The sequence below is a fragment of the Leuciscus leuciscus genome (genome assembly GCF_965113295.1).
Source record: "Leuciscus leuciscus genome assembly, chromosome: 1".
In the NCBI taxonomy this organism is placed as follows: domain Eukaryota; kingdom Metazoa; phylum Chordata; class Actinopteri; order Cypriniformes; family Leuciscidae; genus Leuciscus; species Leuciscus leuciscus.
Genome location: NC_138725.1, coordinates 5,251,090 through 5,272,000, shown reverse-complemented (window position 1 = coordinate 5,272,000; position 20,911 = coordinate 5,251,090). Strand labels below are relative to the sequence as shown.

The window sequence follows — 20,911 nt, the reverse complement described above, 5'->3', positions numbered from 1 at the left end:
CCGGACATCCCATGACTAGTGTCTAGTCGTCCATGACAGAACACATCATCTTATTAAAAAATGTAATGAGAACAAAGAACAACACCACAAAATGTCCTTTCTTCTGTACACGGCGGGCAATACAGTTGTATCATTTGATATGATACAATTGTATTGCCGCCTCGGAAATACGGTAATTAAAATGCAGAAAACAAATATGTAAATATTGAAATATTCTAAATATTACTCTAAATATTATTATTATAATACTATTTTTATGAGCTCAGACATTTTTTAACCAGAAATTTTTATTTCAACATTATACTTTCATACATTGAAGAAGAAATTTGAGTGAAAGACATTTACAGATGGTCTAACCAGAATAGAAAATCTCTGCAGGCTATCATGTTTTGCTCCAGGGTATAGTTGACCAGACTTTCAACTAATTCACCAACGTCAGTTTTTGCATTTTTTGACACCAGTGACACACAGAGATCCGTTACAAATGTCCATATAGCGAGAATTTCTGTGATTTCGAATTCGTCGCAACATCCACCCAACACATCCAGAACTTTTCTGAGGATTACGCCGATCGGCTCTTTGCCGTTAAAAAACATGGGTGTTACATCAGGCCATGGCTTTGTCAAGCCTCTTACGACGTCCATTTCATTTTTGAGATTTGTCACACGTTTGGTATCCTGCGCACAATCTTTTTTCATATCACACGCAGCGTCGATGATCCTGTGCATCAAGCCAACCATTTGGCCTCTAAAATGATCTTTAAACATAGAGTCCAGCGCAGCTCTTAAACGACACTCTTTGCCCGTGGCGCACTCACACACCGGAGGATAATTGTACCCCGTATCGCCAGAACTGGACGGGGAGTCGTTCTCCATCAGGTTTTGCGTCGCCATTTTTTCAGCTTTTCGACGAGTCTCCTGAATCTCCTGGAATGTTCCTGGAATCTCCCTTGCGGTGCAATCGTGCGTTAATGCTCGGAAGTTTGTGGGTCAGAAGTTTGCGTCAGGCTCAGACAAACAGGACTTTCAACTTTTGTTGCAGTGGCGCAGCAGTCCGAGGCTAGTAGAGCTAGAGTAGAGCGTGCAATGTTCTGAAATATTTATCAGGCTGGGGTCCACCCACCCCGCTGGAGGGGGTGAATAGGGGTTGTCATCAGGAAAGCCATAAATAACTAGGTCCTGCATAAACAACAAGTCCTGGGTCCAAGTCCTATCCAAGTCCTCCAGAGAGAAGAATAGAATAGAAGAATAGAATAGAATCGGGCATTTATATAGCGCTTTCATATGTACTACTGTACACCCAAAGCGCTTTACAATCATATCAGGGGATCTCTCCTCAACCACCACCAGTGTGCAGCATCCACTTGGATGATGCGACGGCAGCCACAGTACAACGGCGCCAGTGCGCTCACCACACACCGGATATAGGTGGAGAGAGGAGAGAGAGTGATAGAGCCAATTCAATGTAAGGGGATTATTAGGAGAGAAGTTTATTATTTTCACTCAATCCAGTTACAAAATCTGATTAAACATTACATGGGTGAATTGTTCAACATAAGTTCTGTAACACACATTTAGAAAGTAGGATGTATTTCATTTTAGTTTTTCTTCAAACAATGAGACAAAAGTAGCTTTGTATGCACAGATTTTGAGAAAGAGACATCCTTGTCTTTATTTTTAAAAACATAGAACCAGAGAACAGAGAACCTTGTGCGGCATATCCGCATAAAGGGTTAACATATACATTTTAGCATTATTTAAAAACTAGGATGATATAATAATATAATGTAAATGTCTCACGTGAAGATTTTATCAAATCAAGCCAATTCATGCGAATACTGTCGTATATGACCAAAGAGATATATAACAAATATGATATCCGGGGGGAAAGTGTAAAGAAAACGCCATACAAAACATTACATTCACACTCGGCAATTCGATAAGTGTTAAAAGTGTAAGGAAAATAGACAGGCTACAATAGATTGAGAATGGTGATGTTAAAAATAGTTAAACAGGGTGTTTCAGAAGAAATGCAAAGATGTGCTTTTTACGAACGCCCGCTCTACACGTGACGTCACATCTCCGCGTTGCTGTTTTGGCACGCTTTATGGAAGTTTGAATCGTTCAGTCATACACACAAGTGCAGCGATGGAGCGCGTGAACACGAGCAGTGTGAGAGGATTCCTGAGATCTTGCGACGATCTGACTGAGAAAATTCGCTGTTTAATACAGAAGAAACTCATCAAGAAGTACTTGAGCAGGTAATATTATGCGCTTACGATGCAATGTGTGGGAGTGACGCAGTATCCAGAGGTTGAATTGTAAAAAACTAAAAAACCTATTTTATGCGTGGATTAAAGAATAGAATAAAAACAAATAGGCATTTATTGAAGACATATTTTTTATATCATTGTAGAATGTATTTCTCTCTCACTAGCCTATGGACAAACAATCCCATGCATGCCAAACTATCATTTGGCATAACTAATCATTATCAACATATTTTTTGATAAAAGAGTTCCAAATTATAATTTTAAGCGCTCCAAAGTTCACTTTGTCCACAAAAAGGAACTTAGCCTTAATTTACTGAAGGCTATGGATGTTAGGTAAATATGTTTATTAAATTGTACACATTCATTCATGTACACGTTATGTGTTTCTTCTCCTCTCACATTAAATCACAATTTAGAAAAAAGAAATTAGAAAAAAGTTGATTAGTTTGATTATTTTTGTCATTGTTTAACATTTCTCAAAACATTTCTGTCAAATATGAAATGTTTAGTTTAGCTACTTGCACCTTATCTCACACTTTAACCGTTATCAGCTATTATCAGATAGTATTGGCCTAACATAGACTATTGTTTTAACTCTGGTTTAACTTGCTGTGCGTCTGTTCACCGGCCAGCATGTGCTCTAACACCTGCAGCATCAGCCGCTTCATTGACTTTGAACTGGTGTATGAATGTGTTTATTTTATGTTAACTTTATTTTTGCTATTGTACATACATTTTATTCTTCTAACTGTTTGTCTTTGGTTAACACAGTTGGAGAAGAACAACAGGGAGGTTGGAAGACACAGTAGAGGAACTACAGAATAAATATGGAGAGAAAACAGCATTAAAAAGGATCAAGTCCATAGTGAAAAAAATCAGAAAAAAGAATATCAAACGTAGGAAAAGATTTATAATTTACTTTGTTAGTAGTCAATATGGTTCTCAATCTTCAATAAGCTTTACTATAATGTTTACATGGTTTTGGTTGTGTATTTAATTGTTAATTTTTGTAACAGATGGTAACGTTCAAATGCATTCTGGAAACATGACAAATCAACAGCCTAACAACCTTCCACAACGACAGCATAATAATACTACATCATTCGGACAGCCATTAATTCAGAACCCTAATCAGCTTAACTTCACAATTGTCCAGAAGAATGGTGGGACAATAGTTACTACAATTATGGTAGAAAACACAATATATGGTGATGTTAACATCGGTGCGGTGAGTGTCTGATCATTTAAGAAACAGTTGCTTAGTTAAGAAATTATGTGTATGTGTTTTTTCACAAATTTTGTTTTGTTTTTTAAAGTTAGTCCATAGTCTTTACAAGAGTGTGTAAAAATACTAGGGCTGTACTGTCCCAGTCGATTAGTCGATTAATTGGTCGATACGTTCTGGTTCGACCAAAATTCTGATTGGTCGATTTTTTGCCGCGTTCATTTCATCAGTTTTGCCGTGTTTATTTCATCAGTTTTGCCGCGCTGAGGCTCGCTCATTTCATCAGGTGGAAAGCACTAACTGCTAATGGGGGTGTTTTCAGAGTACCCTTGTTTCACTGTAACAGTCTGTCTTCAGAACACCCCCCTTGTTTTCACCTTTTTTGGATTAGCCCAACCCAAGAGAGAGCGATAACTATAGAAAGTTTGATGCTGAATATAATTTATTTAATTGTGAGAGCGTTTTAGTCAGTCCTCTTCTAACATGTCAACAACAAAGAAATCGACAGTGTGGCAGCATTTTGTTAAAATTGATAACAGGAAAAAGGTCGAATGCAAAGTTTGCAAGCAACAATTTTCCACAGCTCGACGACAAACATGACATATCATCTTGGTAAGCTCACTTGTCTGCGTTAGCTTGCCCTGTCTGTTTTGAGTAGGCTATATGAACATATCAGAATTTGCATATTTCAATGTTTTAGTGTGATAACCTAACTTTTTTATTTTTTATTTGGAGCCTAATGCGCAATTGCGCTGTGCTGTTGGTTGTGTTAGCTTTGAGCCTAGGATGCTTTATTTTTCAGTTATGCACTTTATTTCGTTTCTGCTCTTGATCTGGTTTGTTTAATAAATATTCTTTTTTTATTAAAGTGGACGAGCCTTTTGTGTTTATTAAGAGTAAAAGCTTTAAGTTAATAGTCTATTCGTGTCTCAGCTGCGAAGCTGAGCTCATGTTCAGCCTCGCTTGGTGCGAGGACATGCACGGTGAAATGATAGTGTCTGACAGTTATAACTTATTATTATAACGTATGACAAAAATAATTGTCTAAATTATGTTGCATATTCCTCAACAGTTCTTGTGATGATATCACTAGTTGACAACATAGTACTATTTTCGGAAATCATAAGCTATGATATTGCGCAGGTGCACGTGATGCAACGCTGTCAGAGCCGACAGACTCGAGTGTCAGACTCATTTCAGTGCAAAATAATTAGGTCAAAAACGATTTAATATACTGCAAATAGCCTACTAGTTTTTTATGTTTATTTATAATTCATTTAGGCGGACAACAAGGCTACCAAGTACTGCGTACATTGCGCGCATCTAATTAATTTAACGTTTTTTTTTCTACCATCATTTTTAGTCGATTTTGGTCGATTTTTAGTCGAAAATTTCAGGACTTCAGTCGACCAAGATTTTCTTTGGTTGAGTACAGCCCTAAAAAATACAGCCACAGATACTAAGTAGGAGAAAATCTAACTGTATAGTGTAGATTGTGAATATTCCTTTTTTCAAATAATTCATCTCTTTCATTTTGTGCCGGATGTTAAAAGATAAAGGTATTAGTTAATAACAAAAACTTTAAATCAACATAATATTAATAAAATATGGTTAAATTACAGTTTGAAATTTTTTATTTACAACGTTTTGCGTTGTGAGTGAGATGTTAGAGAAATCTGGTTGCACTATGCCTGAGTCATCAACATCTAAACTAAACATTATCATGGTTTAGTTGTATTTTAAAACACTGTTTTTTCTTTTTTCTGATTTTCATTTATCAGGTTGATATTTGTAGAAATAAGCAAAAAGAACAAGTTAATGGCCTTGTGTCAGACAACACTACAGGTCTTTTTATTCTAACTTTAAAAAGTGTAATAGAGTATTTGGTATACCTACACCAATGGGCCTAAGCCGCTGAAGTTATGACTTCTGAAGGCCTCTCATGTGTAGATTCGCTCGGGTTGAAAAATTGTATTTTATTAGCTAAAATCATTGTCTGTATTCATAAAATATGTCCTCATGGGTGTAAAATGATCTTTCTTAAAATCAGATCATTTCTTATCTTTATTTACATGGGGCGGGTATGTCCAAGGAAGCTTCCGTGTCGTTCCGCCATCTTGAAAAAGACCAGGGAGGTACAAAAAGCGCTAGCCTAACTCGACACATTTCATCATCAGCACTACTATAGTCAACAACCAAATGATGACTTAAAAAGGTTTGAATTATTACATTAAAAAGGCGTAATTGACAAAAATTGTAATTCTGAATTAAAAAGTTGAAATAAAAATGATGACTATGCGTCATAATTATGAGATGAAAAGTTTAAATGATGACGTACTAAATTGAAATTATGATAGATAAAGTAAATATTCCATAGTGAAATTTTCTGAATTCAATAATTGTATTTGTGAAAATGATTCAGTACCGAATCTTCAAGAAACTGCTTGTTTCTGCAGTTCGTGTAGGCCTCTAAGCAGGGTGTCTGCAGGGTTTAGTCAGTCAAATTTAAGACTTTTTAAGACCTTTTTATGACCATTTTGATTTAAATTTATGACCTACATGAATTACGAAAAATAACTTCCTTTCAAAAGTCTTTTTTTTAATTGACTTTCATTTTTCCATTTTCTTAAGAGTAACAAACTGAAGGCTCCCTTTTCCTAAGTATCAATAACACAGGAACAACACTTAACAATTATCATGATTATATATTAGTCAATATCGATAATTATCATGATAAATGTCAAATCTTTATTTCTGTCAAGTTTAAAGGCAGATTTTTGCTCCTAACTGGAAGTTGTAGAAACCAGAGCGTTAATTGTGGTTTTAAACTACTCTTTATTGTCAGAACATATCATGCCAAACAGGTGAACATTTCACAAATCTGAGGCAGAACATTCAAACATTTGTCATTTGTCCTTAACAAAATAAATATCTTTATTGGAAAATTTATTTCTTAGTTTCTGCATGTGCTAATGGGGGATATTGTTTCAAGTCTTGAAACAGGTTTGTGTTGCCTGACTTTGATGGCACGTATCTTCATGAAATGTATGAAAAACAGTAGTAGCCTAAATACATTAAATACTGTAATTATATTCCATTAGTCCTTTAATGCATTGTCTACATTAATAATATAATACAATTCAATATGTATATCCCACATTTCACGGTGGAGTTAATAATAGGGGTGGTGGTGGCGCAATAGATAAGACACATGCCTTTGGTGTGAGAGACCCGGGTTCGAATCCACTGTGAGACACCAATGTGTCCCTGAGCAAGACACTTAACCCCTAGTTGCTCCAGAGGCGTGCGACCTCTGACATATATAGCAATTGTAAGTCGCTTTGGATAAAAAGCGTCAGCTAAATGAATAAATATAAATGTAAATGTAAATGTAATACTAGGCTAACGTTACAGTAAATCCATGATGGGAATTTGTAGACGGAAAAGCCTTCTGACTGTATCGTTGCGCACAGTGTTTCTCCTGTTTGTCAGCGCCGTTTCATCTGCTTTTAAACTGGTTTAGATCACGGAGACATTTGTGTTCTTTGCTGAATTCAAGCGATTCTCACTGGATCTCGTGACCGAGGCCGATCAGAGTAAACGCGCTGCGCTGCCGTTTGGACTTTGAGCCGAGCGGATAAATGGTCCGAGTGGCGCGTGGTTCAAATGAGTTTCGTTCCACTTTTGGCGCATAAACATTAATCGAACTCTTTGTATTGTTTTATCGAGAAAACAATTATATCGCGATAATAATATTGTTTAATGCCCAGCCATAATTTCAGTTAAATTAAGTAGTGACTCAACGACCTATACAGTAATAAGCTGAGGAGATTCTTGCGAGTTGGGAGTTCGCGCGGGTTTCTGTGAAAGTCCTTCCGACAAGTCTATTTGCTGCACTGCCGCATGGACCTGGAACGCTGTGATACCACCCAGATTCCTCAGACAGAACTACAACAGGCGAAACGAATGAATGCCGCCGCCAGCGCATTTTCGGGGGGAAAAGGCGATGGTAGAACCAATGAATGAACGAGCATATCAATTTAAGACGTGGCTAAATGTAATTTATGACCTTGTATGGAAAATCCGGACGTTTTTATGACTTTTTATGGCCTAAAATTCGTATTATTAAATTTAAGACGTTTTATGACTTTTTATGACTCCGCGGAAACCCTGTCTAAGACTATGCATAACTAAAAATGATTATTGATGAACTTGAATAACTTGAATTTTGTTGGCGATGTAAAAAAATTGTCTTCCCATACCGGGAGTCGAACCCGGGGCAGCCTGGATGAAAACCAGGAATCCTAACCGCTAGACCATATGGGAGGTGTTGATACTGCCCCAGGCACATTTGAAAGGCTGCACTGGTCGTCGCCAAAAAGCAAAAATTTTATTGATCGGTATGTAAATAAATATCGGGATAGCTTTTCCCAGGTGGAAACACTTTGAAAGGGAAGTTGCCTGCTTTCTTCTCGACGGGTAAGTCAAAGTTACGGTCTAAATGACGAGCTTGGTTGTGTAAATCATTATATAGGCAGCATAACGGTAGAACATGTATAGTTAAACTCGATGATGTGCTATTGGAAGACATGTTGTCATAGCTTCTTGGCACATTTACCAAAGTTGCAAAAAGCGAGTGGATGGAAGAATCGCTAGATGGGAGAAATTCTTTTGGGACTGCTATATAGGTCTGCTATAGATCTCCCCAAAGTCTGTTCATGCGACCACCATCAACAAATGCTAACATTTGAAACTTCTACATATATTTTGAGTAGATAACCGATAGTATATTCTCAGTAAAGGGTTTCACCCTAGTTCGGGAGATACGAGTAAAAATGATCTTATACGATCTTATACTTATACTCTGAATTAAGACGATGTATGATTTTTACTTTGATTTTCCAAATGATACAACTTTGACTAAATAAGAGCAATGTGAAGTCCTAGGATTTCTTAAAAAACATTGTGACAAACCTTGACAACATGTTTCATGTTGTATGTTGTATGTAACAATCTAAAGTTTTTGGACAGACGCTGCTTAGTAACAATAATACATAAATCTTCTAAGAAGATATGATTTTAAAGATTTGATTTAAACTTTTAAGGTTATGCTTTTAAATGAAATTAGTGTAAACTCTGGATGTACTCTGGAAAGGCGTTAGCAGACTAGATTTACTGCGACATTGTCCGCCGAGACTCATCTGTTCTGTCGCCCTATATCCTGAAGCTTCAGTTCACACTGTAGTTTATCACTGAAGGATTTGTTTTGTTTTGTTCTGTTTATGACAACTTAAACTATTTGCTTTTTTGGATCGTTTTTATCATTGCATAAAGAACTACTTCACCTCTCTAGAAATGTAAGGTGTTTTTATTTAGCTAAAACTTTGTTTACATTTTATAAAATGATTTATTTATTTCATTTTTAATGTAGTTTTCTGTGATGGTCGTTTTTAGGTGTACGGGATAGCTATGGAAAGCCCCCACCATAAAAATTGAAACCCAGCATGGAAAAAAATATGCTGATTGAATCTTTTTCATATAAATTAGATTTAAGACGACCACCTAAAGTTTTGAACAGACATTGTTTAATAACAATTATACTTTAGGTCACCGTTAAACAAAATAATTTATATCATACATAAGTCTTCTAAAAGATAAATAGAAGATGAGTATGTATTCAAACTTTAAAGATATAATTTAAACAATCTTTTAAAATATCTAATGTAAACTTTTACGATTATGATTTGAAATAAATTTTGTGTGTACAAAACTTTTGGCTCTGTAAAGGCGTTAGCAGACTAACATGACATACGCTCTGACACGATGCACAGAGACTCATCTGTCATCCGATATTCTGAAGCTATCATTATTGTCCAGTAACTTCTTTCTCAGCGCTGATCGGAAGGACCTTATTTCTGGAAGATTCCCAGTTTCTAAATGTTTTCATGGTTGCTCTCTCTGAAGATAGGCCTATGTGGTTGTCATTTTCTCACAGATACAACTTAAGAAATTACTGAATATTTCACAGGCGTGAGATGACTTGTGACGCTTCAATTTTCAAGTGATTTGACATACCCATGATAAATAAATAAAAATACTTTGTTCAAGTCAAATTTTTCCACAGACCATCGTTGTAAAATATTTGTTTTTATTAAGACTTTTAATAATTTATTTAAAACATCTTTTATTTTTAAAAGATGTCATTTAAACATTTAGGATTATAAGTTTAACACACCATTCAAAATGTCTCATCCCATCACTGAATACACCCCTCTGAGTCAGAGACACTGGTGTGAGAGAGAACCACGCTGTGATTTATAGCTCTCAACAGCTTCTTGAACATGTAAGTTCAAGAGTTGTAACTCTAAACATGTAAGATGAATTTTATTTATTCATCTAAAATAATTGGTTTCAGTATATTTATATAACCATTTTATTTATACACTTTTAAGGAACAGTATGTTTTTCAACTTTTGTGAGTGTGATATTAGGAAACCCCTTCCTCACTTTCACTGTGCTCTGGTATGCAAAGGAGAGGGGTCAAAGCTCACATGTGAAGGGACGCGCACACACACACACACACACACACACACACACACACACACACACACACACACACACACACACACACACACACACACACACACACACACACACACACACACACACACACACACACACACACACACACACGTGTGTTTTACTTTTTGACACACATACCGCGCGCCTCCCTCTGTTTTGAGACGGTGCTTTGAGAGACATTCAGGAATGACTATATGAATTCAGTTGTGTAAAACAATTTTGAATCCATTCATACATTGCATTTTTTGTGGACATCAATGGACAATGATGTGTTAGGAGCCACTTCTTCAACTTTCTCTCTAAAATAAGGTAAGATGATTTTATTTACTTTTAACTAAAACAATTGGTTTTAGTAAGCTTTTTATGTTATATTCTTTTAAAAGAACTGAATATTTTTTCAACCTTAGTAAAATTATTTTATAACCATTACATTTATACAGTTTTAAAGGTATGTTTATCAACTTTAGTTTAATTATTTTTGTGGGCATCAGTGGTATGGACATTGATGTGTTAATTTTAACTCAGTCATTTTTTATTCATCTAAAACTAAAATAGTTGGATCAATAAGATATTTATATTATACTTTTAAGGAACGGTATGTTTTTCAACTTTAGCAAGATATTTTATTTTATATTATACACTTTTAAAGGTATGTTTTTCAACTTTAGTTTAATTATTTTTGTGGACATGAATGGTATGGACATTGATGAGTTAATTTTAACTCAGTCATTTTTTATTCATCTAAAACTAAAACAATTGGATCAATAAGATATTTATATTATACTTTTAAAGGCATGTTTTCAACTTTTGTTAGTGTGAGATTCACTTGACAGTTACACTGTAAGGAGGGGGGTCAGAGCTCGCAGGAAGAGGACGCGCGCATAGACACACAGACACACAGACACGCGCGCGCTCCTTATCTTTTGAGACAGTGTGAGGTCATTCAGGAATGACTATATGAATTCAGTAAACTGAAATACTTGGTTCGGTAGATTTTATAAGTATTTCATTATATACTTTTAAAAAAACAGAATATTTTTTCAACTTTAGCTTAATTATTTTTGTGACCCATTCGTATGGACAATGATGTGTTAGGAGCTACTTCTTCAACTCTCTCTAAAATAAGGTAAGACAATTTTATATACTTTTATCTAAAACTATTGGTTTTAGTAAGCTTTTAAAAGAACAGAATATTTTTCAACCTTAGTTAAATTGCTTTAGATTATATCATTTATGTTATACACTTTTAAAAAGAACTTTAGCATGATCATTTATATTATATAAAGGATGTTTTACATATGAATGTGAAATAACTAAATGTTTTTTCAACCTTTAATTGTTTTAGATTATATAAAGGATAGAATGTTTTACATATGAATGTGAAATAACTAAATGTTTTTTCAACCTTTAATTGTTTTAGGTTATATAAATTATAGAATGTTTTATATATAAAATGTGAAATAACTGAATGTCACATATATGAAATAACTGCAGGCACAGGCACAAGCCATATAACCACACACGCACACACATAACTGGGACAAAGTTCAAACATCTGTTCTAGTTAAATAGGTCAAAACTAACCGTCAAAACTATGATTTAGTACTAGCTAGGTCACCGGGGCAAAAGCAACTGTCAAACCACATGATCGATAGGCCAAAGGTTAATCCCATGACCTCATAAAGGAAGTTCAACCCATCAATCATAAAGGTCACCGGAAGTTCAACCTGTCAAAAGGTCAAAGGTCAAAGTCATTAATCATTTTGACACATGGTATAGTATAAGTACTACTGTCTCACTCCGCCTGCAGCTGGACTGTGGATGGACTGGGAACATTCTTGCAAGAATAAATATATTTTAAGGACAATTTGAATCATTGATGTCTCTTATGCCTGATGCTGTTTTGTTAGTTATTTGTTTTTGCCTCAACAATAGTTAATGCTAATGTATGAGGCATAGGCCTACGATGAGTTTCATTAATTTACGATGAGATGCGCTCTAGTTCACAATGCAATGAAAGTGAACGTGGCGCGCCGGCACCTCCATGTCACGGTTATTATATTTTCTGCAACATTTGCTTTTTATTTATTAAATACATGCAATTGGTTGATGAAACATTTATTAAAATTAAGACAATTTGTACAAAACGAAATTCGCTTTAAAGATAGGCTTTCTACAAAGCAAAACTTAATGAAGTGGTAAAAATCATGTCTGACGATTTACAAAATAAAACTTCATTAAGTGGTAAAAATATGGCATTACATTAACCATGCTTGCATTTTAATGCATTGTATTTTTAGGGCTTGCATTTTTATGGGCCGAAATTCAACATGGTTGAATATTTAAGCTGTGAATGTTTCAATTAAAAACATTTCAAACACATTTACATTATTAAAAATTCAATAATCCATATTCACCTTTCATATTTCACTTTCGAAATATTCAAACTGTTTAAAAATACAACCTATAATATTCAACAGGCATTTTTCGGTCCATTTTATTTCGCTTTGCAAATTCGCTTCCACAAATTCAGTGGTAAATTCAACATAGACATCCAGGAAATGCAGGAAAAGCAGTAGATTGCCGAGCATACTCTCCATCTGCTTTTAGTCAACCTCACCAGCAGGGGGTGCAAGCACGAGTTGTTGACGAAGACAGAGCAACAGTTAGAACAAGCTATTTATTCATAAAACTAATTTACAGCAATGTAAGTGTATTTGTGATTATTATGAAGGCGGTTTTATGTTAAATTCAGTGTCTTCACGGTCACTTTTCCTGTGTAGCCTACATGCATCTTTCTCTACCGTGAACGAGATTATAATGTTATTCCCCGATGCGGATATACAGATCCAATGTTACATTTTTGAGGTTGACATATTTCTCTTGGTTGTTTAGTGGCCTTAACTTTATATTGTGGCGATGTGCTGCATGCAAGCTATTAGGGTTTCCCTCAATACTTAAAGGGATACTTCACCTCTGGAAAGATGAATGTGTATTTAAAATAGGTCATTTATGTAGAAGAAATGTGAAATTATTTTTGAATTTGGAGCTTTCTAGACTGAGAAAAGCCAGAAAATGTATTTTTGGCTTATGTGGATGAAAGACAACAACTCCCAGAATGCACTTGCTTCGCTGCCCTAGGAGGCCACTCCCAAGCCGCGCCTACCAGTTAGAGAGCGCAGTTGAAAACAACAAGGCTACTAGTGAGACTCTGACGCATATGAATCACTCATCCGTCCATAAGGCTAGCTACCACCGGAGCTTGAAATTCATTTCACACAAAATGTCTAACGTTAGTTAGTTGGCGAACTCATTAATGAATTACTCCTCATTTGTATTTCTTTTGAAGTGGTGAATTATTGCATGGTTACGTTACCGGGATGTTCAGTCAGATGCGGTGCGAAACTAGGATGGTTCACAACACAAACGTCCGTGTCCTCGTGTGATTCAGAGATTTCGTCCAGGAGAAATTGGCATCGTTTAAATGCTTTGCAGCAGACGGACTCTATCTCTGTGTTCGTAGCGGTTCGTAGTTGCATAGTGAGATCACCGGCGCCACCAGTCCGCCCCCAGCTCGAGCCAGTCTGGGCTTCTCGTCCGCGACAGGCAGGTCTTCTGCCTCGGCTGCTCTTCGCTATGCGGCTTGTAAAGGTAGCCACAAACACCTGATTCGAGCATCAGACTTCCGAAATCCTCTTCTTCTACATCATATTGAGTAACGTTACCCTCCGCTATTGTCATATCTTCACAGCTGGCTCCACAGTGCCTGTTAGCTTAGCTTCCAAACAAGATGGAGGATATTGCTTTTAGTTTCAGAAAGTGAAGTCCCACCCACTGATCTGTAATAGGCCTGTAGCGTGAGCGGGTCCCGCCCCCTGGAATAATGAGGAGCTAGTGTTTGTAGTCTCTACACTTTTCAATGAAATGTGACTTCCTGCTTATTATGACGCAAAATGATGATTTTTACGTCATAATAAGCAGGAAGTAAAACACTTAAATCCTTATTTCTCCCATCTCAGGGAAAAATTAATGAAAAATCCACGTTTATTATAATATATGACTGGGTTTCTAACAATACAAAGCTTAATGCAAATGGGTGAAGTGTCCCTTTAAGGATTCCCCTGCTGGACATACAAAACTCTTAACATAGCTAATATAACTAATACAGTGATATTAAAACCCAAACGCAAGTCCAGCTCCAGATGGACTCAGAATAACGCACAAAGTTTAATGCTGAGCTTTTCCCAGTGATAGACTGGCATAAAGTTGGCTTGACGTTGGACATTCGCACATTTAGGGACCGTCTCTAAAGTGTACACGACTTTGGTATACACGCTTCTAACTTTGATAGCATTTGAATAGAACGACTTACAGTCATAAAACCAACTGTAAAGTGTTCATGTAGTGTCAGGCATACTGTGAACCCTTTGGATTTTTGATTCAAATAAATTAAAGTTTGCTATTGAAGTTAGAAACGTGTATAATGTTGTATGCAACTTTGGAGACGGTCCCTAAATGTGCGAATGTCCAATGTCAAGCCAATTTTACATTTATTAGGCTACATTTAGCAGACGCTTTTATCCAAAGCGATTTACAGTTCAACTAACAATAGGAGGACAACAATATGCAAGTGCTATGACTCTTCCCAGTTTAAACTAATGCAATACACGTAGGCATAGCTTACTATACTATATATATATATAGAGAGAGAGAGAGAGAGAGAGAGAGAGAGAGAGAGAGAGAGAGAGAGATAAAGTGTTAGTATTAATTGATCAAGTGTTGATTTTGTGCCAGTATATCACAAAACGCTCTGCATGCAACTTTGCGCGTTAAGCTCATATTCTTAGTCCATCTGCTTGCCTGTAGCCTACATCTCCAATAAGGTGCGAGTTTTGTCTTTTATATCACTGTATTAGTCCATAAAGCTACGTTTAGCGTTTTGTTCTTCTAACTGTTGCTGGTCTTCGTCAACAACACGAGCTTTTGCACCCCCTGCTGGTGAGGTTGACTAACAGCAGATGGAGAGTATGCTCGGCAATCTACTGCTTTTCCTGCAGTTCCTGGATGTCTATGTTGAATTTACCACTGAATTTGTGGAAGCGAATTTGCAAAGCGAAATAAAATGGACCGAAAAATGCCTGTTGAATATTATAGGTAGTATTTTTAAAGGGGTCATATAATGGTACATGCACTTTTACAAGTTGATTGTACTGAAATGTGTGTTGGCAGTGCCTGTACACAACCATCATAAAATGATAAAAATCCATCCAGTGTTTTTTTTTTTATCTCCTTATATGTTTGACCCTCTCTGAAATCAAGCCGTTCGATATTGTGACGTCACAATATCGACGCCCCTCCCACGATGGGTGATTGACAGTGCAGCGTTTCAACACAGACCCGCCCTCGCTCGTGAGCGAGCTCTCTGTCATCATAGTTCACGCGTCACTGTTGATACCCTCACTGGAGCAGAATGGCGTCTGCGATTGTGGTGTTGAGTTCTTCGGTGTAATAAGGAACACAGCAGTCATTTGGATGTTCCTAAATCCGAACCGTTGAAGATGCAGTGGCTGAGTTTTGTTTTTGAAGATATGCCCAAAGGAATGACGCGGGGATTCCCTCACGGGGATTGCTTTCATGTTTGCGCGAATCATTTCACACCAGACAGCTTTACAAATGAGAAAAAACGGATCGGTACCAACGTGTTCCTGCTGAACCTCCAGAAGAAGTGAGTGTAATGTTTTTATTAACCTTTATATTAATATTTATATTAATCTTTGCAAATTTGCAAACCTTGCTGAAGGCTTCACGATGAATGCGTTAGGTTTACACTCAGGGTACATTACGGCATGTTTTCTATGTACGACGTTCTCAATATAATTCATAAGCCCACGTTTATAATGAACAACGCGTGGTTGACTGTGTACGCACAGAACAGATGGGCGGGGTGAGCAAAGCTCATTATCATTTAAAGACGTATGCACTGAAACGGCGTGCTGAAAACAGAGCTGTTTTTGACCAGGTAAAATGAGTGTTTTCTTACAATACTAATGAGAATTTTTAATTAAAGTATATTACAAACTTTTAATTTAGACCCTAAAGAATCATATTAGCTTGTACAAAAATGGCATTATATGACCCCTTTAAACAGTTTGAATATTTTGGTAGTGAAATATGAAAGGTGAATATGGATTATTGAATTTTTAATAATGAAAATGTGTTTGAAATGTTTTAATTGAAATATTCACAACTTAAATATTCAACCATGTTGAATTTCAGCCCATAAAAATGCAAGCCCTAAAAATACAATGCATTAAAATGCAAGCATGGTTAATGTAATGCCTATTTTTTTCAAGTAGTGCAATTCAACAGGCTTTTTATTTCAAAAACATTTGACATTATTTTTCTTCCATATAAAAACCATGTCTCCTGATATATTGCGCATCTTATGATCCTATCTTTTATTACAATTGTTTTTGAGCAAAAATTTAATACACATCATATAGGCTATATACACACTGTATATGTTTATTTTATAAAACATGTTTGGGGCCATGGCGTAATTAAACTGAACGATCAGTTATCGGTGATGATACGTTGTTTATTATTGCAAATGTTTTTTACAGCTTCAAGGAGAACACCTGGCTGCCTGCTTGAGGATCTCCATCAATGGACCCTGTCCTGAGGCCTTCCCATATGATAGGGCACTGGAATATTTTTTCAGAAAGGCCCATAAAATAAAATGTTCAAAGGGTGCAAAATTTGCAACAAGAAGTCTGTGGAGCAGTCATAGAAAGTGTAGCAATGGCATAGCAATGTAGAAATGTCTTTAAGTTATCTAACACTAAGTGTTGACTAATGGAAATGTGTATACGTGTCAATAAAAATATATGATATATTTAACCCTTTTGTTGTGCCTTAATCACCCCCCACCATTCTATGGGAAACACTGGTTTCTAGCATGAATGTTCTTCAGCATCATGAATGAATGAAGAATAAACACCAACCTCTTTGTTCTTCAGGATCTTCAGTGTGTTTCATTCTGCAGGGTTCTGGATCACTCATGTTCTCACTGATCTCTCTTATAAACTCAATCTTTGCAGATTTCAGCTCTTCCTGATGCTCTGATGCTCGTCTTCACTTGTAGCTGATGGGAATTTACAGCATTTATTGGAGAATTACAGTGGGAGGAGCTTCACTGATGATGTGATTACCGTGGGAGGAGCTTCTCTGATGATGAGTTACAAAAATATCAATTACTGAGTTTGTTTTTATAATAAATGACACCTCTAAGCATGTATGCCTGTCTATCTATTTATCGTACAGTAACTGATGCCAATTCATTATTTTTCATTATTTTTATTACTATCCTAACATTATTCTGCTTCTTCATTAAAATACAGGTATCTAGAAATATATAAAATAATATAAATAATTTAAATTCTTCCAAATAAATAATAGTAAGGAAAAGCATAAAGACAGAAATAAACGTATAGTAGGGTTGCCTCAGTCCCCTCAGTCTGCTGACACCAATGAAATGAGCTTTAAGTGTCAATTTACAGGAGATCTGAAGACATCAGCATAATAAATGAGGTGAAAACAGGAACTATTGTCATGAAATAAAGAGTGTTTTCAGCAGATCTGTTAATATTGATGAGCCTCAGACTATCAACACTCATTCAACAAGCCATTCAGGATCATCAACAGATCATCTCACTTTATTCTGAGTGTTTGCTGTTAGAAACACATTATTTGAGTCAGGATACATGATAAAAGCCTGTAAAACTGCTCTACTGAAAGACAATACTGTTATTTCTCACAATATAACCACCCAAATAAGTTATAAATCACCAATAATAAAACAAAATTATTAAATAAATAACCTCTTCAGGCAAATAACTACAACACCATAATATGTGAATCTAAATATAGTTTGACTTTATAATAACTATTAATAGCAATAAAGTAATTCCATCATTAACGTTACATTGTACAGAAACTGACAATGATCATAAAACTCTTAAAAATGAAGAAAATGTAATGTTTCCTGTGTCAAACGCCATGTATCTATATTCCCATGCATGTATTTGAAACTTCACACGTTCAAACTCATTCAGGGGCAATATAAAGTGTCTACATCAAGTAAATGCAATCTGCTGCCAAAGATAAATGTCGACAAATAAATAAAGGTAAACATGAAAACGGCAACAGGAACACTTGAGATCGATTCCGCTCACAGATCTCAAACTTTAACTTGACATTCAGTAACAGTTCTCACTCCAAACATCGAGACAATCACACAAACGAACACAACATCGCTCAGGTCTGAATGAACTCAACATATTCTCCTCATGCTTGCTGCTGCTGCACTTAGGGTGACCAGATGAGATCGGCTGAAATTCGGGACGGGGGGGGGGCGCTTCTATGGCATCAGACTGCGTAGCCTATAATAAAAGATAATGAATTTCAAACCTGAACCAAACATATTTTTATTCAAAGATCAACAGTCTGTCATTATTCTTTAGTCTGCCACAAAAAACAACAACATTAAAATCATGAACTCAAATCAAATGTCATTGTGAAAAGAAAAAAAAACAATGACTGCATAAATCAGACCTTTCAGTATAGCCTAACGCTAATAAGCTTAAACGACGTTTTGCAGTGCCGCGAACAATCAAGTGACTGTCCTCACGGCTGCAGCAACTTGCGCTCTAATAATAGGCAAAATAGGCTACAGAATATTTCGGTATTGACAGGTGCAATATTTGAAAATCGATCATATATTTTTTTTTATTACATTTATATCTGCATTTATGTAAAAACTTAAACTTTCAAACATCAAAATGTCATTTATTAATATGTTTTCATGTCAAAATGACATACAAACATCTTTTCCTATTCTATTTTGCCTGGAAACGCTTCCAACAGGCTTGCGTGTCGCGTGAAAAATAGGCGTCGGTTCTATTTCTAGCAAGACGCGCGTGTCACGCAGGCAGTGTGCAAGCTCTAACCTGTTAACATGGGAGCCGAAATAAAAACGGACACGCCACGCAGCCAGTGTGTCACCGGCCTCAACCTCCGCAGACAGTTTTTAATGTTTATAAGACAATAACTACTCAAGATTTTGCTTTAGTATAATTTTCGGGACAATTAGGGCCAGATTCGGGATTCGGGACAACAGTTTAGATTTCGGGACTGTCCCGAATTTTTCGGGACGTCTGGTCACCCTAGCTGCACTAAATGTTTATTTCAGAAGGAAGACGCCAGAAAAGACGCACAAGTATCGCTGTGATCGATGAAAACAATACAGAAATGAGCTTGTCGCTTAATCAAACTGTATAAAGTGTGTGTGATGGTTGTGTAAATATGAGAAATACCGTGAACTGCTCTCCTCACCTCAGAAGACTCGACACTGAAACTCTCAATGAGCGAAGAGAGACGGCGCGAGCGAGCGGTGACGTCATCGGCCTCCAAAGCACGCGCGTACGGGACACCCCCGCAGCCAATCAGGGCCACGCAGATTGTGGAACTAAATACGAATGAAACTACGGCAAGTATTAGATGGGAAGCGTTTAAGAGGTGTTCGTAAGAGTTATACAAACGACATAATCAGGAATTACAAAAACTAGAGGATAAAAAAAATTAAAAATAAAATAAGTATTGATAATAATCCTGAAAAATGACATAACCTGTCTATCATGAGAGCTAACTCTATTACCTACCCAATATTGGACGTTTAATTGCTGTCACTAAGCTATCACTAGCTAGCTATTTACTTTGAAGGTGAATTGAAATGGCAGAAACAACTGTTCATCTTTTATTATTTGAGATAGTGATAGAACTAAAATAGCTTAAATCTTTTAATTTTGTAGTGGTACGTACATTATCCATAATAGCACATTTGTTTGTAGAGTATAGTTAAACCAATTTAATGGTTATAATTTGCTTAAATTAATCCAGTTTGGTAAATATCCTTGAACATTCTTTGTAGAAGTTTTGTATGAACAATTTATTACAGTTGATTCTTCAAGTCATAATTTGCATAATTTACTATTAAAGCATTTTTGTTTGTTCATCAATGAACATTCTTTGTAGCATTTTTGTATGTGCTTATTAGTGTGTATCATTTAAGTCATATTTTGCTTGTTGAAGTTGTAACAACAATTACTTTATTTTAGGGAATTAATTAGCTCAAATTAGCGGTAATATTCATCAATGTGAATATGCATATGTTGGTTACACAAATTAAATTATTCCCAAATAGGGAATAGGTCAAAACCTCGGCTTATATCAGCGATTACACAATTACTCGTAATAATCACTGATATAGATAGGTCAAATTATGTTTAATTAGGGGAAATTTTAGGTAGAAGTTGAAGAATATTCATTTATTATGCAAACTGTCCGTCCAGCACACAGAATGTATAATTTCTAGGGGTGTAACGATTCATCAACTACATCGATGTATCGATTTATATTCCTACGATCCTACTGCATCGATCTGTGCTCGGCAAATTGGCCTTCCGGACGACATATATCGATCTAACATCGTTTTAAAAGGTAATGAATCGATTGTATCGATACTAGGAAATAGCGCATTGGATTTAAGCACGTTAGACTTTATATGGATGTTTTTTCTTTGCACTTTTAATAATAAAGGCGTTAAACGTTACTCGATTCAGTCTGCCTCTGTGACGTCGTCGCCATGCGTGACGCGCCAGCAGCAGCGCGACAGTCAAGCAGCGCAAAGTCTCTCACCTCAGAAAAACGGACTTCCCTGTCCTCTCAGCCGCTATACTGCAGGAGCGCGCACTCTTCAATTGCACGCGCAAATG

The 20,911-nt window shown here is 36.2% G+C and overlaps 2 protein-coding genes across 10 annotated transcripts in view; one reads left to right on the top strand and one right to left on the bottom strand.

The window, feature by feature from the left end:
* The window catches only part of LOC309494422 (uncharacterized protein), a 251,719-nt gene that overhangs the window by 45,127 nt on the left and 185,681 nt on the right, over positions 1 to 20,911 (top strand). The gene's annotated exons all lie outside the window — the stretch shown is intronic.
* The window catches only part of LOC309494337 (uncharacterized protein), a 255,507-nt gene that overhangs the window by 77,650 nt on the left and 156,946 nt on the right, over positions 1 to 20,911 (bottom strand). Inside the window, exon 1 of one of the 9 annotated variants that reach the window (XM_082163642.1) lies at positions 17,084 to 17,309. The exons of the other annotated variants lie outside the window; for them this stretch is intronic. Coding sequence (XP_082019768.1) covers positions 17,084 to 17,141 — 58 coding nt within the window. The 5' untranslated portion in view covers positions 17,142 to 17,309. Of the gene's footprint in view, positions 1 to 17,083; positions 17,310 to 20,911 lie in introns of those variants that run through there. 9 annotated transcript variants of the gene reach the window in all.